Genomic DNA, 26,079 nt, shown 5'->3' with positions numbered 1-26,079 from the left:
GTAAAGGACCAATAATTTTAGTGAAATTTTCAACTTCTATTTTATCATCATCATCATCATCATTGTTTAACGTCTGTTTTCCATGCTGGCATTGGTTGGATGGTTCAACTGGGGTCTGGAGGGCCAGGTGGCTGCACCAGGCGCCAGTCTGATCTGGCAATGTTTCTACAGCTGGATGCCCTTCCTAATACCAACCACTCTGAGAGTGTAATGGGTGCTTTTTACGTGCCACCGGCACAGGGGCTAGAGGGGGCTGGCATTGACTATGATTGGATGGTGTGTTTTATGTGCCACTGGCACGGGAGCCAGTCAAGGCGGTGCTGGCATCAGCCACATTCGGATGGTACATTTTACATGCCACCGGCACAGAAGCCAGATGGGGCAAGGGGGGCTGTTGATATAAATTACTAATTTAAGAAAACCAATGGAACTATAGATTTTTACATAAACTGTGGTCTCATCATCATCATCATCATTTAACATCTGTTCTCCTTGCTGGCATGGATGGCCTGACAGGAGCTGGGGAGCTGCACCATGATCCAATTGTCTGTTTTGGCATGGTTTCTACATCTGGATGCCCTTCCTAATGCCAGCCACTTTACAGAGTGGCACTGGGTGCTTTTTACATGGTGCCTGCACAGTTGCCATTTACATAGTGCCAACATCCACTGGGTCACCAAGGAGCTTGCAAGACAAGGATGTCGTATCTGAGAGAGATGGAACTAAGAGAAGTGGCCATGTGTCAGGCAAGAAGTTAGAGTCTGGTAGAGAGAGAGAGAGAGAGATAACTGATGCTAGAGAAGAGATTCTTGGCAACCACAGTAGGACAAGGAAAGACAGTGAGGTGGGTGAGAGAGAAGGGGGGGGGTCTACCCACAATTAACAGTGGAGGTGGGATACAAGTAGTACAGAAGGGACAGAGGAGATGTTCTACAAGAGTATGAGGGGAGATATTTAGAGATAGTAAGTGCTGGGGAGAGGAACTGGAGAAGCTTCCAGTGGGGGTGATGGGGAGATGGGTTGTGAGTGAGTTTTGCTGGAGAGGACAGAAATGTGGGTGGGGGCATGACCATAAAGGACATTCCTGCACGTATGGATGGCCATGGTTTTCCTTAGCATGTCTTCTCAAGCCCAGCAAATCACCAGAAGTGTTGGTCCCTTGTCATCTCCTCTCCTAATTTGGAATATTAAAGATGGTTTGAGGTTGGTATTCTCTTTGAAGTGGTGATGCAACTCAGAAAATCATTTTAATATCAATTACCATTTACTCAATCATAGAAAATATTGTATTTTAAATAATAATAGATTTTTTAAGAAATATTTATGCATTAAAGTGTAAATATTTTATAGCTGTCAGATGAATTTTGAGAGGACATGAAATAATTCTGTTCTTTTTAGAGGAGTGGATCTCAAGCTTTAAATAAATCCAAAACCGTTTGGGATATCAAAAAGGGGTTTTCAACCTGGTCCTTACTTGCTATTGTTTATAGCTTTATGTACTTCGAGATCCATGTTCCAAAACAGAAGTAAATATTTTACTTTTAGTATTGATGGTCTTAAGTTGGTATTTCTGAAAAGTGCTGAGACAGCCTCAGGTAAATGTTTTTAATAATAATTGCCTCATACTTAATCATAAAATTAATGTGGTTTAAATTGTATTGAATTATTGTTGGTAATGTTTATTTTTTAATATTTCTGTATCAAAATGTAAATGTTTCTTTCAGTATTTGGTGCTGAAATTAGAGAGACCTGCCATTGTTGAAACTGTTACGTTTGGTAAATATGAGAAAACCCATGTGTGTAATCTGAAAAAGTTTAAAGTGTATGGCGGCCCAACAGATGACCACATGATTGAACTTTTAGAAAGGTCAGCAATTACAACATTTCACATTCCTCATGAAGTACTCTCCATGACTGTACTTTTCTTTTATCCTTTGCTAAATACGTGCATCAAGCAACATAGCTATGTCTTCAAGACCAGTCTTTTACTGATGATAAGCCATCAATGATAGTCTAAAATGCTTAAGTGCACATCATTGATCTCGTATCTGCAACAGGGTATTTGTGTCTTTTGTCTTCTGTCACTGCATTTAGAAATATGATATTCACTTTTAGTTTTTTTTTACTGTTTTTACTACTTGTGCCATTTCTTCACTTTGTCGCTTTTCCTGTTATCAGTCACTCAATCCTTCTCTCTGTCTCTCTCTGTCTGTCTCTCTCTGTCTGTCTCTCTCTGTCTGTCTCTCTCTGTCTGTCTCTCTCTGTCTGTCTCTCTCTGTCTGTCTCTCTCTGTCTGTCTCTCTCTGTCTGTCTCTCTCTGTCTGTCTCTCTCTCCTCAAATCCAATTCGTCATGTCGCGCCTCTACAGCAAGAAATCTCTTCTGCTCTGGCAACCTTCTCATGCTTTAACTCCTCATATCCCAGCATATGTTTGCCTCTCTCTGGAGTTTGTAATCTTGCAAGCTGGATGGAGACCTCACTAGTGCTGGGGCACAACAAATCCACCCAGTATACCGTTTGGTGTTGGGAGCGGTATCCGTCTATAGAATTCATGCCAAAGGAAGGGCACTGGTGCCCAATGCAGTCCTTGGACCCATTGGATCCTCTCAAACCATCCAACTGATGCCAGCATAGAACTTGGATGTTAAGAACGAGCTCAATCTACCTATCTTTCTACTTCCCATCATTCACAATTATTTACAAATGATAAGGGGGCCTCTGTGAAGTCATTTGGCCTGCTACAAACAACAGCTAGGTCTCCTACAAATTATACCCTATTGTCTTGGGAAATGGACAACACTTTAGATAATCTACTTTCAGATGTACTGAGAGAAAGACGTGATGGTCATTGCTGGAATGCTTTTGATCAAAGTTGTGTTCAATCAATGCCAACCTAGGTCTAGACAACAACTTGCAGTTTTTTATTTAAAAAAAAAATCCTCCAAAACATTTTCTCCATTTTTATTATACAACTAACAGAAATACCCGGCTTTGCCCGGGTTAAAGAGAATAATGAAATCTAAAAATGCCGTCTAGACTACGTAACCCTCAACTGTTAGTAGCTACGATACCATATTTCTACCTTAATAACTCTCCAATCCATGCCAGCATGGAACATAGACATTAGGTGGAATGCTAGAAGAAAGTTTTCAACTCATATCTGTATAAAGTAAATACACGTAATTCAGAAACACGTTTTGTGTATTTTATTTCGTAACCAAACAAACAGGTACAGATTATAAATAATGAAAGGCCAATTTTGGTGATTCATTTGACAGAGGTAGTAGAGAGACAATGCGATGATAAATCTGAGGTTGGATCTTGAAAGTTTGGATGAATGCTGCCTCAGTTAAATCTCTTGTGGTTCCAAATGATGTCATCTGTAGTACAGCATCGTATTGTCTAATTTTGTTTTGCAAATGTTAGGAATCTTGGTCAGTTGATGATAACAGTTTCTTCAATAGCTCTGGAAGTTGGGGATTGTGGAATTGTTGGGAATGTTTTTAACTTTGGTGTTATATGTATTGCTTGAATTTCTTTGACATGAAATATATGTATTTTCACTGGGTTTGTAAAAGAGAGTTGTGTAGTTCTCGAGTTTTAGGGATTCACACAGACACACAGACAGACAGACACACATTCTCATTTTTATATATAGAGATATGTATACACACACACACGCACCCAAACACACATATATATGTATATCAATATAAATATATGAAAGTCAATGAAGTTTCATAAAACAAGGTGATCATGTACATACTTTCTTGCTGTTGTGATTATAACACCTCGTTGTAAACAATGTTCCTTGTTTTCCCTTGTGCAGCATATGCAAATAAGGTTTTTTTTGCTGCCCACTCTTGAGCAGCCAACATACAGTTGTCCATGTGAGAAGCAGGGCTCTTCCAAGAGAAGACCAGCTACAGACAGTGCTCATCTGTTATGTTCGGGTTAAAATTTCATCAACATCAAAAATATATGAATTTTCATGGGAGTTATGGCCCTTATGCATAGAATATAATTTCCAAATTGCAGACAAAATTTACAATCGATAAATGTCTCAGAACAACCAGTCTCTCATCTGGGAAGGTCTTGAAATCAATGTTACCAACTGGGGACTATGTGTGTCACAGTGATAATAAAAAGACTCAAAGGAGGTCTGCAACGAAATAATTTTACTCAACACTTTGCAAGTGAATCAGTGGAGGCAAAGATGCGTCTCATTTACTTGACAATTTATGCACCACATTGCAGAAATCACAATGTAAGTATATCTGAAAGGGTAGTCTTACACTGTTGTACCGTTGAATTACAAATAATGCTCATCTGTTATGTTCGGGTTAAAATTTCATCAACATCAAAAATATATGAATTTTCATGGGAGTTATGGCCGTTATGCATAGAATATAATTTCCAAATTTCATAAAGATCCGTTCAGTACTTTTGACGTAGTTTTAGATAAGAAAACAAATGACTAATGTGTGTGTTTGTGTGCATGTGTTTGTGTGTGATGGGTGTATATATGTATAGATATCTGTATGCATGTATATATGTGTATATATTACATGTACATCTACACATATGTATACATATACATGTATGGATATAGATCTATATCTATATATATATTTATACATATACGTGTACATATACATCTATATATATACATATACATCTCTCTCTCTCTCTCTCTCTCTTTCTCTTTCTCTCTTTCTCTCTCTCTCTTTCTCTCTCTCTCTGAAAGTATCTGTCATTACAGTATCGAAATGTGATTGTTTCAGTTAGTGGAATAGTTTCATTTTTAAAGTGAAAGTATTTGACCTGAGTGTTTTTGTTTCACTTTTGACACGTAATACTTAAATAGTGGAGGAGATATTATGTTGCCGTGGGCTCGAACTCTGCAAGAAGTTAAAAAATGTTTTTGACTAAAACACAACTGGAACCCTAAGTAAGGCATGTGTAAAATTTGAATGAAATTAGTTGCGTAGTTCTCGAGTTTTAGGGATTCACACACACACACACAGACAGACAGACAAACAGACAGACAGACACACATTCTCATTTTTATATATATAGATAACCTCCAACTTTTCCAGTTTCCACTTTAACTCTCTCTCTCTCTCTTACTCAGTGTTTCACTCATTCTCTCACTTAGTCTTCTTCCCTCTCCCCCCTCTCTCTCTTCTCACTTTCTCTTTTCTTTTCTCTCTCTCTCTCCTCTCCATTCTTTGATGAAAGGAAATAATTTTTTGTCTTCAAGCATTTCCTATTTTATAACAGAAACCCCTTCCTTTTATAACCATTTCCGTTTAAAGATTTCGTTTTCTCTTTGCAGTGGTTTGAAGAATGATCATGTACCTGAGACGTTTTATCCTTTGAATGAAATAGATGATAATCACTTCCCTGTAAGATATCTCAAAATTGGTAAGGGTCTTCTCCCTTCTATCTTCAGAACCATAATGGTCGTTTTATTGTTGTATGTTAGGGAAAATAGAAGTCATTCTTAGTAAGAAATAAAACCATTCTTGAAAGTATCTGTTCTCAAGGATTATATTGGACCAGTCCCAACACTCAGGTACCTTGGGAAAGTGCCTTCTACTATAGACTTGGCTCAATCAATGCCTTGTGAATGGGTTTTGTCCATGGAAACTGTATGTTTGTCCCCACCACCACTTGACATCCAGTGTTGGTTTGTTTACATCCCTGTAATTTTGCAGTTTACCAAAAATGACCGATACAATAATTATCAGACTTAAAAAATAAATCCTGGGCTCAGTTTGTTAAACTCTTAAAGGCAGTGCCCCAGCATGGCCATAGTCCAGTGATTGAAACAAGTTACAGACAAAAATATAAAATATATTATTTTAATAATATATTTCTTTTTCCCTTAATTTCCTTCCTAATTAGTTACTGATATTTAAAAAAATTTTTATTTATTCATTTTGCAGTTCCGTTGCAGGCTTGGGGTCCAAGCTTTAATTTCAGTATATGGTATATAGAAATCCGTGGCACTGATGATGCGGCTGCTGTTAAACCATGTTTAAATTGGTATAATATGGTAGGACCACATTTTTATTTACATTAGTTTTTCATTCGTGTTGTATGATTTGGTGAAACAGGGCATTCAGCCCTAAAATCCACACCAAAGCAGACCCCCCCTCTGTCCCCTCTACTACTTATACTCCGCTCACTGTTCCCGTCTCTCTAACTCTCTCCTACCTTCCTTGTCCTCCTGGGGTAGGCAAGTATCTCCTATTGTAATAACACAGCTCTGTCCCTCTGCCATTCTCTCCACTCACTTCACTCAGTTCTTTTCTCAGCTGAGAGGGCTTTGTTTTGTAAGCTACTTGCTGACCCCACTGATGCTGGTGCCACATTAAAACCACCTTGGCTGGTGCCATCTAAAGAGCACCCAATACACTCCATGAAGTGGTTGGTTGACATTAGGAAGGACATTAAGCTGTAGAAACTCCACCAAAGCAGACAGCAGCATTTGTGGCAGTCTTCTGACTTGTCAGCTCCTGTCAAACCATCCAACCCATGACAGCATAGAAGACAGATGTTAAATGACGATGATGATGATGATGATGATGATGATGATGAGAGATATAATTAAGAAGTTTGTGTCCCAAAACACATGGTTTCAAGTTCAGTCCCACTGCATGGCACCTTGGGCAGGGCAAGTGTCTACTATAGCCTCAGCTTTACCATAACCTTGTGAGTAGATTTGGCAGATGGAAACTGAAAAAAGCTTGTTGTGTGTATGTGTGTGTATATATATATATATATATATATGTATATATATAGTTGAAATTTACAGAAAAACAAACGACGAAGACAGGTGTATAAACAACAAGTAGGTGTATTAGTTTGATGCTCGGGAAAAATGGAAAAGTCTTTTAATGTTTTGAACCTACGCTCTTCGGCAGAAAGGAATAAGAGGAAATAAACAGAGAGAGAATGAAAAAAATGTGTTGAGTTCAGTGGTCCAATACGGCAAATATTGTGCCGGTGGCATGTAAAAGCACCCACTACACTCTCGGAGTGGTTGGTGTTAGGAAGGGCATCCAGCTGTAGAAACTCTGCCAGATCAGATTGGAGCCTGGTGTAGCCATCTGGTTTCACCAGTCCTCAGTCAAATCGTCCAACCCATACTAGCATGGAAAGCAGACGTTAAACGATGATGATGATATGTTGGCACTCCGTTGCTTATGACGTCTAGGGTTCCAGTTGATCCGATCAACGGAACAGCCTGCTCGTGAAATTAACGTGCAAGTGGCTGAGCACTCCACAGACACGTGTGCCCTTAACGTAGTTCTTGGGGATATTCAGCGTGACACAGTGTGACAAGGCTGACCCTTTGAATTACAGGCACAACAGAAACAGGAAGTAAGAGTGAGAGAAAGTTGTGGTGGAAGAGTACAGCAGGGTTCGCCACCATCCCCTGCTGGAGCCTCGTGGAGCTTTAGGTGTTTTCGCTCAATAAACACTCACAACGCCCGGTCTGGGAATCGAAATCGCAATCCTATGACCGCGAGTCTGCTGCCCTAACCATTGGGCCATTGCACCTCCACGATGATGGTATATATATATATATATATATATCTCAATATCATTTAGCAAATACCAGTTGATCATTGGGGTTGATGTAATCGGCTTTCCTCAAAAACTGTTGACCCCTGCCACAACTGGAAATCATTATTGCCTCCGCCTTAGTGAAGGTGGAGGTATTGTTTTCAGTCGTATTTGTTTGTTTGTCCGTGGAGAAGATATCTCAAGAACCGCTGAGTGGATTCGGATGAAACTTTCAGGGATGTTTGGCCTCGGGACTGACAAACTGATTAGATATTGGGATCAATCCAGTTTTTTTACTTAATTTTTGAGAGCGGTCAGGTGCACTTTTAGCATTCCTGTTTCTGAGAGCAGTCAAGTGTATTTCTGATATTTCATTTTAAAACTAATCTCCAGCTCATTGTCGAGAGGATGTCGGTGTTGCCCTGGCGGAGCTTTGCACTCTCTCAATGTTCTTGTTTGTATTACTTTTTACAGATCCAAAGGAGTTTTTTTAAGACTCACATCTTTTATTATTCAGTGTTGATTTTAGTTGGGAGTGTCTAATGTAGATTCAATTATTGTTAAATATGAAAATAAAAATCCTCTTTCAGTTACTTTTTTTTTGTTATTTGATTTATTTGAACCGAATGCTTTTGTTGACAGTACCGAGAACGAGAAGCTATTCGTTTGTGTTTGAAATATTTTCGTCAGCATCATTACAAAGAAGCTTATGATGCTCTGCAAAGGAAGACAAATATTTCTCTTGAACATCCAATCTTGACAAAACTCCATAAAATCTTGGTATGTTACTTGTATTTTTCCGTTGACGTGATATATTTGGTCTGTTTTCTTTTTGTTTTTTTTTTTGTTTTCCAAATTGTAAATAGTAAAAGAGACAGCTGTATGTAGAGACCCTCATAGGCATCTCGGCCTTCAAGGACAAAAGGCAGCACTGGTTTGGATGTGTTGTTAAGAAGTTTGTTTCCCAACCGTGGGTTCAATCCCATTGCATGGCACCTTGGGCAAGTGTCTTCTGCTATAGCTGGCCAAAACCTTGTGAGAAACTGAAAGAATGTCGTATATACAAACACACACACACATATATATATATATATGTGTGCAGGAGTGGCTATGTGGTAAGTAGCTTGCTTACCAGCTACATGGTTACTGGTTCAGTTCCACAAATAAAAGAATATATATATATATATATATATATATATATATATATATATATATATACATATATACATACATACAGATCAGATTGGAGCCTGCTGCAGCCATCTGGTTCGTCAGTCTTCACTCAAAACGTCCAACCCATGCTAGCATGGAAAGCGGATGTTAAACGATGATGATGATGATATACACACACATACACACACACACGTTTGTGTGTGTGTGTGTCCGTCTGTCTGTCTCCTTGTCTTGACATCACATGGTAGATGTAAATGTATGTCCTCATGCAAATAGTGCCATTCATTTCCAATATGTATGTCCATGGGGTGGGGTGGTGGAATATTACTTTATTTAGAAACGTTTATAATTGATTATATGACTACATCAAATATATTGGCATTTGGCCACCTCCCTCAATACTCCGATCATCAATTGAGGGGTCGGGGTCCAGTTTTGTGAGTTGGTGACCTTGCTTATGGTGATGATGATGGTACCAAGTAAAATGCACCTTGTAATCTCTGTAAAGTGGTTGGCACTAGGAAGGGCATTCGGCCACAGAAACCTTGCTAAAGTAGACATTGGAGCTTGGCACTGTCCCCTAGCTCACCAGTTCCTGTCAAATTCTCCAAACCACGGCCAGCATAGAAAATGGATGATGATGATGATAGTGGTATCTTTCCATGAAATAGTTTCAAAAATTTGTTCTCATTGAAAAAAAAGGAAATATTATTTTTAACTAAAAGTATAAATTTGTTCTTAATTCAGGTAATGCAAGGAGACTTTGACATGTGTGAAAAAATGATTACCTGTGCCAGCAAAGGTATGTCTTGTTAGACTTTTTCTTTACTTTGATTTGTAAATATAATTAAAAACCTAAGGTTTATCTATTGTGAAATTTTTTGCTCCTTAATATTCTATGCAACACTGTTTGTGTATTTTGTCTTGCATACAATGGTATACTGTGCTTCTATGTCTAGAATGGTGCAGCTGTTACACACACACTGACGCCTAAGACTGCATCCATAGAAAGGCTGACATGACTAACTGATATCTTAGAAAGGCTGACATGACTAACTGATATCTTAGAAAGGCTGACATGACTAACTGATATCTTAGTCAGTCCCCAACACACTTTGATCTCTGGCTCCCAGGCTTTCTGTCTTTCCTCTTACCACCACTACATTCACTCCTCCTCCTCCTGACTGTCTGGTCATGCAACAGTGCCACCTTAGCAGTCAAGACTCGGGGTCTCTTTCCTCCTCCTCTTGTCATTCTTCCACTCCTGTCAAACTGTCCCCTATGCCACTAGGGATCATGGGCATTAAATGATGATGATGAGACACACCCGATCAAAGTGCTTCTGGCATTTTGTTGTGTATTTGGTTCATACAGTTAATTCTATATATCCTTTACTGCTCTGAGCTGTTCAGAATAGATTCCAAATCACTTTGAAATGTTACCTAGTCCTGTGTCTTATCCAGGAGGATATTTCTCTCACATCTATTTTGAAATTTGATCTCAGAACAAAAGACATTTTGTTATATATTCTCACTGGTATTAAAACGTTTAGCTTTGATGTAAAATGCTGACTAAAAATGCACATAAAACATTAAACGTTATTCAAATAAACTGATAAATCATTTTTGTTTTCAAAATAAAATTTAAAGAGTAACAACAAAAAGAAACATTTCTGAAAAGTGAAAACAAATGTTTAAATATATAAAATTATACATAATGGTGGTGCCCCAGCATGGCCACAGCCTCTGGTTGACACAAGTAAAGATAATAGTATTGTAACATTGCTTAATCCATCATTTGGATTAAGCAATGTCAAAAGAAGGAGACGTCTGCTCACACATATAATACGTGTGACAGACTTGTGTCAGTTTCTGTCTACCAAATCCACTCACAAGGCTTTGGTTGGACCCAGGGCTTTTTGTAAAAGGAGCCATGCAGTGGGACTGAACCTGGAACAATGTGGTTGAGAAGCAATGTTCTTACCCATTCTCCCTAATAAGCAAAATATCATTTTATGTTTTATCTTTTTTTTTTTTTGTCTCAGTCATTAGACTGCGGCCATGCTGGAGCACCACCTTCAAGGGTTTTTAGTTGAATGAATCAACCTCAGTCCTTGTTTTTTTAAGTCTGGTACTTACTCTGTCAGTCTCTTTTGCTGAACTGCTTAGTTACTAGTTGTCAAGCAGTGATGTGGTTTTCTGTCTGCCAAATCCACTGACAAGGCTTAGGTTGACCTGAAGCTATAGTTAGAAGACACTTGCCCAAGGTGCCACATAGTAGGACTGAACCCAGAACCATGTGGTTTGGAAGCAAACTTCTTACTACACACCCACACCTATGCTTATGAGCCACGCCTTGAAAAATCCACAAAATTTACTTTTTGTAATGGCATTAGATCGAGCTGTGCCCTTCCAGTGGGTTTTTTTTTTTTTTTGGAATAAATTTATTTTGACAAAACCAATTGAAATATTTTCTTTGCATTAAATGTTGTTTCATGTTTTTAATATTTGCATTCTGTGGTTTGTCTGATGAAATCTCTACATAATGTCTTCTCGTCTGATAGATGGTCTTTTCCACCATTACATAAGCCAGCAGGACTACAAACCAAAGTGGACACCTATTGAACCGATCAGTAAAGGTATTTGCAAAATGTTCAATTATTTGGCAATATTTGTTTTTGATGATGATGTGAGAAATGAAATTAGATAAAACAGTATTGAAAAAATTAAAAAGGAAGTAATTGAAATTGAAATTAGTGTGCGGGAGAGGGGGGGGGCATTCATTTACTCATTGCCTGCTACTAAGCATAGTATGTGCACTCATTTTGCACCTCTTATTTTAACTCTCACTCTCTCTCTCTCTCTCTCTCAATATTTCCCTTTTATTCTTTTCCCCTCTCTCTCTCTCAATATTTCCCTTTTATTCTTTTCCCCTCTCTCTCTCTCAATATTTCCCTTTTATTCTTTTCCCCTCTCTCTCTCTCAATATTTCCCTTTTATTCTTTTCCCCTCTCTCTCTCTCAATATTTCCCTTTTATTCTTTTCCCCTCTCTCTCTCTCAATATTTCCCTTTTATTCTTTTCCCCTCCCTCTCTCTCAATATTTCCCTTTTATTCTTTTCCCCTATCTCTCTCTCAATATTTCCCTTTTATTATTTTCCCCTCTCTCTCTCAATATTTCCCTTTTATTCTTTTCCCCTCTCTCTCTCTCAATATTTCCCTTTTATTCTTTTCCCCTCTCTCTCTCTCTCAATATTTCCCTTTTATTCTTTTCCCCTCTCTCTCTCTCAATATTTCCCTTTTATTCTTTTCCCCTCTCTCTCTCTCAATATTTCCCTTTTATTCTTTTCCCCTCTCTCTCTCTCTCAATATTTCCCTTTTATTCTTTTCCCCTCTCTCTCTCTCAATATTTCCCTTTTATTCTTTTCCCCTCTCTCTCTCTCAATATTTCCCTTTTATTCTTTTCCCCTCTCTCTCTCTCTCAATATTTCCCTTTTATTCTTTTCCCCTCTCTCTCTCTCAATATTTCCCTTTTATTCTTTTCCCCTCTCTCTCTCTCAATATTTCCCTTTTATTCTTTTCCCCTCTCTCTCTCTCAATATTTCCCTTTTATTCTTTTCCCCTCTCTCTCTCTCAATATTTCCCTTTTATTCTTTTCCCCTCTCTCTCTCTCAATATTTCCCTTTTATTCTTTTCCCCTCTCTCTCTCAATATTTCCCTTTTATTCTTTTCCCCTCTCTCTCTCTCAATATTTCCCTTTTATTCTTTTCCCCTCTCTCTCTCTCAATATTTCCCTTTTATTCTTTTCCCCTCTCTCTCTCTCAATATTTCCCTTTTATTCTTTTCCCCTCTCTCTCTCTCAATATTTCCCTTTTATTCTTTTCCCCTCTCTCTCTCTCTCAATATTTCCCTTTTATTCTTTTCCCCTCTCTCTCTCTCTTTCCCTTTTATTCTTTTCCCCTCTCTCTCTCTCAATATTTCCCTTTTATTCTTTTCCCCTCTCTCTCTCTCAATATTTCCCTTTTATTCTTTTCCCCTCTCTCTCTCTCTCAATATTTCCCTTTTATTCTTTTCCCCTCTCTCTCTCTCAATATTTCCCTTTTATTCTTTTCCCCTCTCTCTCTCTCTCAATATTTCCCTTTTATTCTTTTCCCCTCTCTCTCTCTCAATATTTCCCTTTTATTCTTTTCCCCTCTCTCTCTCTCAATATTTCCCTTTTATTCTTTTCCCCTCTCTCTCTCTCAATATTTCCCTTTTATTCTTTTCCCCTCTCTCTCTCTCAATATTTCCCTTTTATTCTTTTCCCCTCTCTCTCTCTCACAATATTTCCCTTTTATTCTTTTCCCCTCTCTCTCTCTCAATATTTCCCTTTTATTCTTTTCCCCTCTCTCTCTCTCAATATTTCCCTTTTATTCTTTTCCCCTCTCTCTCTCTCAATATTTCCCTTTTATTCTTTTCCCCTCTCTCTCTCTCAATATTTCCCTTTTATTCTTTTCCCCTCTCTCTCTCTCAATATTTCCCTTTTATTCTTTTCCCCTCTCTCTCTCTCAATATTTCCCTTTTATTCTTTTCCCCTCTCTCTCTCAATATTTCCCTTTTATTCTTTTCCCCTCTCTCTCTCTCAATATTTCCCTTTTATTCTTTTCCCCTCTCTCTCTCTCTCAATATTTCCCTTTTATTCTTTTCCCCTCTCTCTCTCTCTCAATATTTCCCTTTTATTCTTTTCCCCTCTCTCTCTCTCTCTCTCTGTCTCAATATTTCCCTTTTATTCTTTTCCCCTCTCTCTCTCTCAATATTTCCCTTTTATTCTTTTCCCCTCTCTCTCTCTCAATATTTCCCTTTTATTCTTTCCCCACCCCTCTCTCTCTCTCAATATTTCCCTTTTATTCTTTTCCCCTCTCTCTCTCTCAATATTTCCCTTTTATTCTTTTCCCCTCTCTCTCTCTCTCAATATTTCCCTTTTATTCTTTTCCCCCCTCTCTCTCTCTCTCAATATTTCCCTTTTATTCTTTTCCCCTCTCTCTCTCTCAATATTTCCCTTTTATTCTTTTCCCCTCTCTCTCTCTCAATATTTCCCTTTTATTCTTTTCCCCCCTCTCTCTCTCTCAATATTTCCCTTTTATTCTTTTCCCCTCTCTCTCTCTCTCTCAATATTTCCCTTTTATTCTTTTCCCCTCTCTCTCTCTCTCAATATTTCCCTTTTATTCTTTTCCCCTCTCTCTCTCTCTCAATATTTCCCTTTTATTCTTTTCCCCTCTCTCTCTCTAACCAATGTGAAGCATGACTTGAGATATCAACCAACCAATATTTTGTTCTGCTATCATTCTCTAGAGATATACTATATTATTTGTCATAGTTTTCACTGTAAACTCTCTGTAAGTAGAGGCCAACTATAATTCAGATTTATTCATTAGTCATAATCAGTAGAGCAACATCTTAGTATCATTTTCTTGTTTAAAAAATGACAACAAATTAATTTTCATCTGATTACTTAAACCTGTGCCATATTCCTTTTCTTTTTTTTTCATGGCTGAATTGCCATACCTCTACCTTTTCTATGGATTTTAAACAGTTTTATTAAAACAATTTACAAACAACTATTATTTTGTCAATTCTGTAGGTAATAACACGACATTTGATCACCGGCCAGGTATGCGAGGAGGTCACCAAATGTGTATTGATCCTCTTACAGGTAAATCATTTGGATTTAGTCTCAATCTGATTTATTCTCATCAAAGTAATGTGTCTTCTTGTAAAAGAAACAATGATTTTATTTCCTATTTTCTTTGTTTTTTATGCATTTAGAAAAAAGTTCCCTTTAAGAGTTACGTGAAAATATATCAATGTAGACTTGTGTGTGTGTGTGTGTGTGTGTGGTTGAGAAATTCACTTCCCAACCATGTGGTTTCAGGTTCAGTCCCACCTTGAGCATGTGTCTTGTACCATAGCTCTGGGCTGATCAAAGCCTTGTTAGTGGATTTAGTTGATGGAAACTGAAAGAAGCTTGCTCTGTGTGTGTCTTCTTGCATTAATATTATGTGATAGTTGTAAACGAGCATCACCATCATACAAGTGGTGTCTCATTTGTTTCCAGTCTTCCATGCAGACATTGCTGACCAAAAGGAAATATGACTTTACTTGGACACAAGTGAAGGTTGGCAACAGGAAGGGCATCCAACTGCAGAAAAATCTGCCTCAACCAAGCATGGATAAGTGAATGTAAAAACACTACAACTGACCAGTTTTCTCATGTTTTTTTTTTTCTAGTATTATATTTGTTACTATGTAGTTGTTTGTTTTTTTTTTTTTCTGCAGAGACCATGTATCTGTATGGTGGTTGGGATGGCAACCAAGATTTGGCTGATCTCTGGGCTTACCATGTCCCTTCTCAATCCTGGACTTGTTTATCAAAAGATACAGAAGAGGAGGTAAGTCAACAACCCATTTAGAACCAATTAGCAAATTTACTAAGCCTACTGTTGTAATATTTAATTGTCAGTGATTGCTTTTTGCTTTTAGTTGAAACTAAGAATGATAACAGAGGTGAAGTTAGATGAAAGGCATCTTAATGGCAGAAATGGTTTTGTTTTTCCTTTCACCAAATTTCACAATTGGATCTGGGAACAAACATTTAACGAAACTCTATTCATAGTCTTTAATCTGTTTGAGAAATATTTCTTGATATGAAATCTTTTTAGATTTACTTTGAAACTTATAGAGTAGAATAATATCCTGTCAATTGTAGAAATTCTCTCATCTTCTTGAAACTTGACTCATTTTATACAAAACTGGATGCTGTTACATAGAACGAGTTTCTTGAAGTGTTGTTCTGTATAAACACAACTGTATGTAACTTGTAATTTGTGTTATTTGTAGAGAGAGAATTCAGAAAGTTTCTGTTTTGATTTTCAGGGTGGCCCAAGTGCCCGGTCATGTCATAAAATATGCTTGGACTATGAACGGAAACAGATCTTCAGTTTAGGGCGTTATTTGGATTCCACTTTGCGTTCGGTTGAAAATTTGAAGGTAGGAGTCAGGATTTTTATATACCTATGTTTATTGCCTGGCAATTAAGAAAGAATATTAAACCAGGTAATTATTATCATCATGGTTTTAACGACCACTTTTCCATGCTTGCATGAGTCGGATGGGTATGTTGAAGCTGATTTTCTACAGCTGGAGGTCCTTGTTGTTGTTTCCAAGCAAGGCAATATTTCTCACGGCCAAATGTTTTCTGTAGAAGAGATTATGAACAAACATCAACACCACCACTTGTATAACAGTGATGGTTGTCGAAAATAATTTGGTGATGCCAAGGCCAGAATGTGTACACACTACCAGATTCAGTCACAAGATTTTGGTCAGCCCTGAGCTAGAATTAGAAGACACTTGCTCAAGATGTCACGAAGTCGAAACCATGCAGTTGGGAAGTAAGCTTCTTAACACCCTACCCACCTCTGTTACTTTTGATGTATGGGGAAGCATGAAAGCACACCTGGCCCACTCTGTGAAGTGGTTGGTGTTAGGAAGGGCATCCAGCAGAGAGCGCGGAAACCATGTTGAAGCAGGCAGTGGAGCAAAATGTGGTCCATTGGATCCTGTCAACCCATCCAACCCAAGCCATCATGGGACATGGATGTCAATGATGATGATGATGTGGCTTTTTAAAATGTAAATTATACGAAATAAAGTGAAGGCCAATCTCAGAATAGTGAGTGTTAAGAAGGAGATGACAAAGGCCCATTGCTTTACTCAAGCTGACCTAAAAAGCACTGGTGATGGGGCTATGTTAAAAGCACCCAGTCCACTCTGTAAAGGGGTCGGCATTAGGAAGGGCATCTGACCTAGAAACCAAGCCAAAGAAGACTATGAAACTGGGTGTGGCTCCTGGCCTTGCCAGTTCCTGTCAAACCATCCAACTCATACCAGCATGGAAAACGGATGTTGTTGATGATGATAATGATGACAGTATATTTTTGTTTCCCTCTGAAGAATGGAATTTAGTTTTGTGGTTCTTTTAATCAATCATTCTTCAATAACCACAACGAAATCACTGAGGGGGCAATTCAGGAACTGTTTTTCATTTTAAAGAATATATTTTCTATAAGTTCTTTCTTTTTTTCTTTTCGTTTCAGAGTGACTTCTATATGTATGATATTACATCTGGCAAGTGGACTTTAATAACAGAAGATACTTCTGCCATGGGTGGACCAAAGCTGGTATTTGACCACCAAATGGCCATGGATATCGATGAACAGACAATCTATGTATTTGGTGGTCGAGTTCTTACCAGGTAAATTGAATTTTTCACTTTTTAAACTCTCTTCTTCGCATGCATTGAGCTACTGTTTCTATTGTAGCCTTAGCGTTGCGAGCTGTACGATGACCTCACTGGGGCAGGTGCCTTGTAAAACAAACCCAGTCCACACTCTGTAAAGTGATTGGTGTCAGGAAGGGCCTCCAGGTGTAGAAACCTTGCCAAAATAGACAACTGGAGCACCTGTCAGACTGTCCAACACCATCTAGCATGGAAGAAGGACTAAAAAAAAAAATGATGATGATGATTTTCAGCCAGACTGAAGAGAAAATTAACCCTTTGGCATTTAAACTGGCTATATCCAGCCCAAGTATTTTCCCTGTTTTATGTTCAAACTGGCCTGATCCAGCCTCTCATACCTACCCTACAAGGTCATTCTAAAAATCAGCAATCACATTGAAATTTCTAAACTACAACATAATGCATGATTAATTCAAAACAATGTCAATAAGTATTACATTCGATAGAGTGAAATGAATGTTAAAAGGGTCAATAGGTTATCTGCCAAAAGAATAGAGTGATTGATAACCAATGACGGCCATCTTTTAGTAAGAAGATGCAAAAGACTTGACATAGTTAAACTGCTGCAAGTTACAATCTCAACTGATTTGTGTAATAAAGAAAATTGGAAGACGAGGCTGTTAATGCTTTTATTGTAATATTTTGCCTTTGTGGACTTCAAATAAAGAATTTGGTAAAGTAACTCTATCAATATTTATCTGAAGTTTAGAGCATAAATCACCATGAAATTTTCATGTAAGTTTTTAATTTAGACCAGTTTATAATGGGAAATTTGTGTGATAGAACCAGATGGGTTGGTATGAAAAAAGTTGAAAAAAGACGGGCAGATGTTGAGTGTCTTAGGAATTGGTACAAAAGTGTTTAACTCCAAAGTGATTCAATTGATGACACACCAGCCACTTGTTTGAATTATTATTTATGTTTGGTTGATTATCAATGGAGACTGAAGAGTCCAACCTGCTAATTGTTATGCAACCAGTGTGATTCATCATCATCATCAAACGTCTGTTTTCCATGCTGGCATGGGTTGTAGGGTTTAACCAGAGCTCTACCAGGATCCAGTCTGATTTGCATTGGTTTCTACAGCTCGATGCCCTTCTTAATGCCAACCACTTTACAATGTGTGCTGGGTGCTTTTCATCTGGCACCAATATTCTGCTGGGATGTCTGCCAGGAGGAAATATTACCTTACAGGAAAGCGGTAAGGGTTGGCAGCAGGAAGAGCATCTAGCCATTGAAATTTACCTCAATAAATTCTGTCTGACTCATGCAATCATGGAAAAGTGAATATTAAAATGATGATGATGATGATGGCGGTTTTAAATTCTTTGTTTTAATTTTCTTTTTTTTTTTTTCTCTTGAAGTTCCGGTGAAGGAGAAAGAAGTCATGAACCCACCTTCAGTGGTCTCTTTTCTTATCATGTACCTACAAACACGTGGCGTAAGCTCCAGGAAGATTGCAGTGAAGTTCGGTCACGCATTGGTCATTCAATGTTATTCCATCCAGTGAGTTCCAACCATTTTTATTTTGTTTTTGCTTGTTTCGGTTATTGGATTGTGCCCATGCTGGGGCACCATGTTGAAGGGTTTAGTCAAGCAAATTGACCCCAGAACCTTTTTTTTTTAAGTCTTGTACTTATATCTGTCGCTTTTACTGAACTGTTAGGTTACAGGTATGAAAACAAGTCAACACTGGTTCTCAAGCAGTGCGGGAACAAACAAAGATGTGTACTCACACAGAGGCTTCCACACAGTTTCCATCTATGAAATTCGCTGACAAGGCATTTGGTCAACCAGGGGCTATAATAGAAGACACTTGCTTAAGGTCCCGTATGGTAGGACTGAGCCCCCAAATCACATGGTTGCAAAACAAACTTCTTAGCAACCTAGCAGTGTCTTTGTTTGTATTTCTTTATTATTTATTCTTCAGAATATTCTACAAGAAAAGCTTTTCTAATTTATTTTTTCTTTATTTATGCAACAACTAATTAAATATATTCAATCAGAACAACTTACAAAGATTCAACCGTTTTGACATCGTTTCTGTTTCAAGATCAAATCCTGTCCCACCCCTTTTACTCTTTTGCAAACTTGCCCACCCACCCTTTCCTTTCTCCCTATTCTCTGTCTCTTACAATCACCACCTTGTACTCTGAAGAGACACCCTCACCCTCTCTTTCTCTCTTTCTCATTTGGGCAAGCTATGTCTCTTACTTCTCTCTCTCTCTCTATCATGCTTTAACCTCTCAATGTCTGATATAAAGCCACCTTCGTCAATACTGTATCCCCACTTAGTCGAGAGCGAGGTTTCTTCTTTGTCTCATGAATAACTTGGTGATTTCACTTGTGCCATAGGAAAGGCATCGCTTGTTGGACCTTGTTGGACTGTTCAGCCGATGCCATTGATGGAAGAATCATGATGATGTTTGAGAAATTTATTCTTTAAACTGACTTCATTATTAATTGTAATTGTTAAAAGAATTATTTAAGAAAAATGTTTTCATTTATTTTCAATGTGTCTCCCCCCCCCCCACTGTTCCCTGTGGGCAGGCCTTCTCTCTCTCCCTCACTGTTCCCTGTAGGTAGGCCCTCTCTCTCTCTCACTATGAATGTCTATCTTTCTGTCTGTCCCACTTCCTTCCCCTTCCTTGCCCTGCTGGGATAGCCAAGTATCTCTTCTCTAGTAAGACAGCCATCCCTATATCTATCATACATCAATCTCTCATCTGGTACATGGCCACATCTTTTGGTTCCCCCCACTCTCAGCTGTCTGGTGACCCCACAAATGCTGGTTAAAAGCACCTGTGCTGGTGCCTCATAAAAAGTACCCAGTACATACTCTGTAAAGTGGTTGGCATTAGGAAAGGCATCCAGCTGTAGAAACCATGCTAAAACACAACTGAAGCTTGGTGCAGGTCTCCAGCTTGTCAGCTCCTTGTCAAACTGTCCAACCCATGCCAGCATGGAAAAACAATTAAATGATGATGATGATGAAATTTCTAAATATTCATTCAGTATTTTTTTTTGTTTGTTTTCTCCAGAAAAAACGGTTGCTGTATATATTTGCTGGTCAAAGATCAAAGGAATATTTGAATGATTTTTTTACGTATGATGTGGATTCCCACAGAGTTGAAGTCATAACCGATGGAACTCGCAAAGATTCTTCACAAAGTATGTCTATAACGTTTTGTCCATAAGGCTTCCTTAAACCCCCTAATCCAGCAAAGACAAGTTAACTTGTCTTCACACCCAATTTGTCTTTTTCAGAGTGCGACGAGTAAACTCATCCAAAACATATTATTTCAAAAAGAGCCACAGACGAGTTTCTACATCAATTCTCGGCATTTCTCAGTTTTCTTTTTTTTGTTTTTTTTTTAGTTTTCTTTTTTTATGAGTTACACCCAGATGTTGAGCTCAAAAGATGACAATGAGTATGAACCTTCTATTAGAAGCTTGGATACATCAGATGAAAGTGCAAGCTCATCTGATAAAGAAAATTTGTCTGAAAATGAACCATTTTCTCCCCAAAAAAACGTTACTGGGGAAGGGGTTAGGGGAATGTCTTATGTTTGTTTTGGGGTCATTGTTTTGAATCCTCGGAAAATTACTCTTATATTCACTGTTTTGTACCTTGTGAGTGTGCTCTGGCACCCTGACCATGTTTAACTCTCTCCCATCCCAATATAATGCAAGGATACCCATCTAGATCCTCAATAGCAAGTCACCTGTGCTCATCCCTCTATCGCACCTAAGCCTCTGAACACCTAATATAAAACCCCTGCCCCATCCTCACATACATTCCCACTCAATCAAGGGGCCTTTTCCCTTTCTCTTTCTGTTTCTTGCAAATTACTTGTTGACCTCATTTGTTACAATTCCATGAAAAAAGCACCCAGTCCACTCTGTAAAGTGGTTGGTGTTAGGAAGGACGTCCAGCCATAGAAACCATGTTAAATAAAACTTCAGAGCTCAACACAGTCCTATGGCTTGTCAGATCCTATCAAACTGCCCAATCCATGCCAGCATGGAAAACAAACTTTTATAGTCCACAGATACTAGATATTATATAAGGAGAGAACATTTAGCATAGATTTGTCTTTTGTTTTCTCTCACAGATTAGTTTGGTGTACACATGTCACAAAGATTCATCATCCACAATACCTGACTTCTCAGTCATGTCATAAAGACTGACTCTACTTGTTCATAAATAGTGTTTATACATTCTCCTCAGTGATAATGTTTAAATAACATTTGTGTCAAGGCCAAACACTCTTCTATATTCAGTGATTAAAGTAAATTTATACTCTGTTTAGTGATGTAGTTAAAAGGTTCTGTGGTTTGGTAAAACTTGGAACATAAACAGACATATTGAAGTGAACAGACAAACAATGAAACATGAAGAGATTAGATTTTTGTATTGATATCATACTTACAATAAATCAGGGCAGAAATTTATGAAACCTTACAAAAGGGACCGATTCTCATGCATGACCATTTGAAATTTAATGTCTAATTCTTTATTTTTAACCTTACAGTCCCAGCTGCTGGATTCACACAGAGAGCCACTATTGATCCAGGCTTAAATGAAATTCATGTATTATCAGTAAGTAATGTCCACGTTTCCATGCTTGCATGAGTCAAACAAAATTTATTGAGGTAGATTTTCTACAGGTGCTGGCCTTCCCTGTCACTAACCCTCACCTGTTTTCAAGCATGATTATATTCCTCCATGGCCAGACCTGTTTTTGCAGAATATTGGAAATTAATGACATTTATTTACAACATTTAAACAATGTCATCACAAAGACGCTCACTCACACACGCATACACACAATAGGTTTCTTTCAGTTTCCATTGAGCAGATCTACTCGCAAGGCTTTGGTGAGCCCAGGGCTATATTAGAAGACATTTGCTCACAGTGTGCCATGCAATGGGACTGAACTCCAAACCCTGTGGCTGCGCAGCAAACTTCTCAACCACACAACCACACCTGTGCCAATGGGACAGCATTTAATCAAGACTCAGTTTTACCTGTTGGTTTAGAATTAAGTTTAAGGCTTAAATGGGATTCGTTATTTCTTTTTTTTTTCTGTATTGTTTTTAAACAAGAGATCAAGTGAGATGATCTGTGGTTTCCAAAGACTCAGGTGTGGTTGAAGTGGGTGGGGAGTATGAAGAAGTTTGATTCCCCAAAACATGGTTATGGGTTCAGTCCCAATGTCTGACGTCTTCTACTACAGTCCTGGATTGACCAGAACCTTGTGAGTGGATTTGGTGGACAGAAACTGCAAAGAAGCCTATTGTGTGCATGTGTGCAAGGGACTCTCACTCAGAGTAAAAGGCAGACTGTATGACGCATGTGTACGAACAGCCATGCTACATGGCAGTGAAACATGGGCTGTGACTGCTGAGGACATGCGTAAGCTCGCAAGGAATGAAGCCAGTATGTTCCGCTGGATGTGTAATGTCAGTGTGCATACCCGTCAGAGTGTAAGTATCTTGAGAGAAAAGCTGAACATTAGAAGCATCAGTTGTGGCGTGCAAGAGAGACGATTGCGCTGGTATGGACATGTGGTGAGAATGGAGGAGGATAGCTGCGTGAAAAAGTGCCACACCCTAACAGTTGAGGGAACCCGTGGAAGAGGTAGGCCCAGGAAGACCTGGGCTGAGGTGGTGAGGCAAGTCGTTCGAACATTGGGCCTCACCGAGGCGATGACTACTGACCGAGACCTTTGGAAATGTGCTGTGCATGAGAAGACCCGGCAAGCCAAGTAAGATCGTTGCCAGTGCCCCTGGACTGGCTCTTGTGCGGGTGGCACATAAGATGCACCATTTTGAGCGTGGCCGTTGCCAGTACTGCCTGACTGGCCTTCATAGGATTTTCGAGCGAGATCGTTGCCAGTGCCTATGGACTGGCTCTTGTGCGGGTGGCACATAAAAGACACCATTTTGAGCGTGGCCGTTGCCAGTACCGCCTGACTGGCCCTCGTGCGGGTGACACGTAAAAGCACCCACTACACTCTCTGAGTGGTTGGCGTTAGGAAGGGCATCCAGCTGTAGAAACTCTGCCAAATTAGATTGGAGCCTGGTGTTGCCATCCGGTTTCACCAGTCCTCAGTCAAATCGTCCAACCCATGCTAGCATGGAAAGCGGACGTTAAAAGATGATGATGATGATGATGATGATGTGTGTTTATATTTGTGTATGCTTCAAAGAAAGTATCCGAGCACCGTCACCTGTCAATAAATCATCCACTGAAAGCGGAGAGCTGGCAGAATTGTTAGCACACCAAGCCAAGATGCTTTGTGGCATTTCATAAATCTTTATGTTCTGAGTTTAAGTTCCGCTGAGGTCGACTTTGCCTTTCATCCTTTCACAGTTGATAAAACAAGCACCAGTTGAGTATTGGGTTTACTCTTGATATTTCTGGCCTTGTGCCAAAATGTGAAACCAATAAATCATTCATTTTGTTTCATGGCTTCAAAGCACAAAAAAAAGAGACATAAAAACAAATTGAGCATGAAACTTCTAATAATTGTTTCAGGCCTGTCATTTGCCAATTGATATATGCATGTATATGCATACTTTTGCAATTAGCCTTTCTTGATACCAACCTTCAGAAGACCACTCCTGGTTCTATAAATGCAAAGTTCATGTTAATCTTTGTTCCAAGCACCAACATAATAAGGACATTTTATTTTAATTCTTATTTTCAAAATTAATTGGAACAAACAGTGTATTTCAACAGAAATCCGGTAACTAAACGGATTCATAGAATTAACTTTAAAATTGGCTTAGTTTGACTTTGGTTATTCTGCACATTTGATTTGTAAAGTTATCTCTACTGATTTTTCACAGAAACTAGAGCCAACACTGGAAGTTACTACGTTATGAATATGCTTATGTAAACAATGCTGTCAAGGATAGGAGATGGATGTATATGCACATTTCAGGAGTTCTTGCTCTTTCTTCAGCACCACATTAACCATCCATGAACTCATTGCTTAAATAACCACCAAATGTAGTGTTGTAAGACAATTGGATATATCTGTAGAGATAACTTCAAAAAGTGACTAAATAGCATCACCCACACAGATGTGACACCCTGTTGACTTAGAAGCCTTTAATATACTTGGTAGTAGTTCAGTCCCATTTGCAGGCAGTGACCTGAATAATAATAATACCATCGAAAAATACCTTAGGAATGAGAACCCAGGTTCGAAATTTCCCCAAGACACCTGAAGAAGGCTGGAGGGTATATCAGCTGAAACGTTGTGTTAACAACAAACAAGATGAGGACAAATATCTGTCAAATGTAAATAATGTCCATAATTCCTCATCTCTTAAATATAGAACTGTATTTTTATATAAAACAGTGTGGTTCACATCAGTCTTTGTTCCATTGTCAATTCGTCTATTTTCTCTTCCTATCAATAGACATCATTGTTTGGCTTATTATGTGTATTGTTACCTGGGAGTTATTTTTTTCCCCTTTTATTATAACCCCCTTTTTATACGCATGGGAATTCTTGATATTTTTATATTTCTGTTATTTTTTCAGGGTTTAAGTAAAGACAAAGACAAAAGAGACAACGTGAAAAATTCTTTTTGGGTCTACGACATCGACAAGAACCGATGGTAATTATTGTTATTAAGTCTTTTAAATTAATAATTGATTGGTGTTTGTGTGTGAATGAGGTGGGGGTGGCTCTGAGTGAGGAGACATACAATGAGGCCAAAACATTGATATTTCAAATTCCCCTTACATCAAAGAATTGTGTGTGTTATGGACCAATATCGTCTAAAGAGAGAGGTTCTACTGATAAAAACCAAGATCAATCAAATTTTTGGATTTGGCAGGATGGTCTGTGTGTACTCCATGAATTATTATCTGTTTGATAGATATCAGCATGCGTCAGCAAATAATTTGGCTGCTGAATTATATAAACGAGATGTTATGCTTTTGTGTTAGAACCATCTGCCAGGGAGGATAGCTTTGACTGAAGAGACATACAATAAGGTTGAAACACCATGGTGTCTCAAAGTCTCATTTCAGTGGTGAATTACATGTGCTATGAATATCATCGTTTAACGTCCGCTTTCCATGCTAGCATGGGTTGGACGATTTGACTGAGGACTGGTGAACCAGATGGCTGCACCAGGCTCCAATCTGATTTGGCAGAGTTTCTACAGTTGGATGCTCTTCCTAACGCCAACCACTCAGAGAGTGTAGTGGGTGCTTTTACGTGTCACCCGCACGAAGGTCAGTCAGGCAGTACTGGCAACGGCCATGCTCAAAATGGTGTATTTTATGTGCCACCCTCACAGGAGCCAGTCCAGGGGCACTGGCAACGATCTCGCTCGAAAATCCTATGAAGGCCAGTCAGGCAGTACTGGCAACGGCCACGCTACACATCATCTAAAGGAAAGAGATATTCTCTGATGACAAATGCCAACATCAATCAGATATTCATGTTTGAATTTACAGGAATATATTGAGAATGAATTTTTAAATTAGTTTTATGGAATCAAATTTTTCAGTGTAATGTTCAACTTTTTTTATTGTAAAGTTTCAATGTTCTTATGAAGTGCTGTTGTTATTTGTTTGAATCAAGAGTCGACTATTTAAGGTTCAAATGTTAAATTGTATTAAAACTCACCAAAATCAGTTTTGAAATAATCTGCACATCTTTGAGGTTTTGCATTTTAATCTGTTTTATTATTCCAATTCTTTAATCCAAATACTTACAATATATTATGATGCATGTGTGTGTGTTTAGCCAATTCACTCAGTCCCTGTCTATAATTATAGACGTTAATTAATTACTGATTATACTGGGATGATGTCTCACACATGGAATGGAATAGGCTTAGAATGTGGTGAAAGATTTCCACAAATCTGAAAGTTAATCTCATAATAAAATTCTAACCAGTTTAATAGGGGTAGGGGAAGCATGGCTGTATGGTTAACAAGTTGGCTTCCTGAACCCTA

The 26,079-nt window shown here is 38.5% G+C and overlaps 1 protein-coding gene across 2 annotated transcripts in view; it reads left to right on the top strand.

Annotated features, from left to right (window-relative positions):
- The window catches only part of LOC106867326 (muskelin), a 47,164-nt gene that overhangs the window by 8,574 nt on the left and 12,511 nt on the right, over positions 1-26,079 (top strand). For both annotated transcript variants that reach the window (XR_016240950.1, XM_014912166.3), the window contains exons 3-16: positions 1,725-1,867; positions 5,339-5,427; positions 5,952-6,061; positions 8,221-8,358; positions 9,499-9,553; positions 11,315-11,389; positions 14,370-14,441; positions 15,065-15,177; positions 15,662-15,775; positions 16,885-17,042; positions 18,452-18,593; positions 20,129-20,258; positions 21,623-21,690; positions 24,649-24,725. Coding sequence is in view for 1 of the 2 variants with exons in the window: in XM_014912166.3 (XP_014767652.1) it covers positions 1,725-1,867; positions 5,339-5,427; positions 5,952-6,061; positions 8,221-8,358; positions 9,499-9,553; positions 11,315-11,389; positions 14,370-14,441; positions 15,065-15,177; positions 15,662-15,775; positions 16,885-17,042; positions 18,452-18,593; positions 20,129-20,258; positions 21,623-21,690; positions 24,649-24,725 (1,484 nt within the window). In the remaining variant the exon portion in view is untranslated. The remainder of the gene's footprint in view (positions 1-1,724; positions 1,868-5,338; positions 5,428-5,951; positions 6,062-8,220; positions 8,359-9,498; positions 9,554-11,314; positions 11,390-14,369; positions 14,442-15,064; positions 15,178-15,661; positions 15,776-16,884; positions 17,043-18,451; positions 18,594-20,128; positions 20,259-21,622; positions 21,691-24,648; positions 24,726-26,079) is intronic.

Source organism: Octopus bimaculoides, chromosome 3 (genome assembly GCF_046866305.1).
Source record: "Octopus bimaculoides isolate indiv1 chromosome 3, ASM4686630v1, whole genome shotgun sequence".
NCBI classification, from domain to species: Eukaryota; Metazoa; Mollusca; class Cephalopoda; order Octopoda; family Octopodidae; genus Octopus; species Octopus bimaculoides.
Note: the sequence above shows the minus strand (reverse complement) of the source record. Positions and strands in the feature narration are given on the sequence as shown.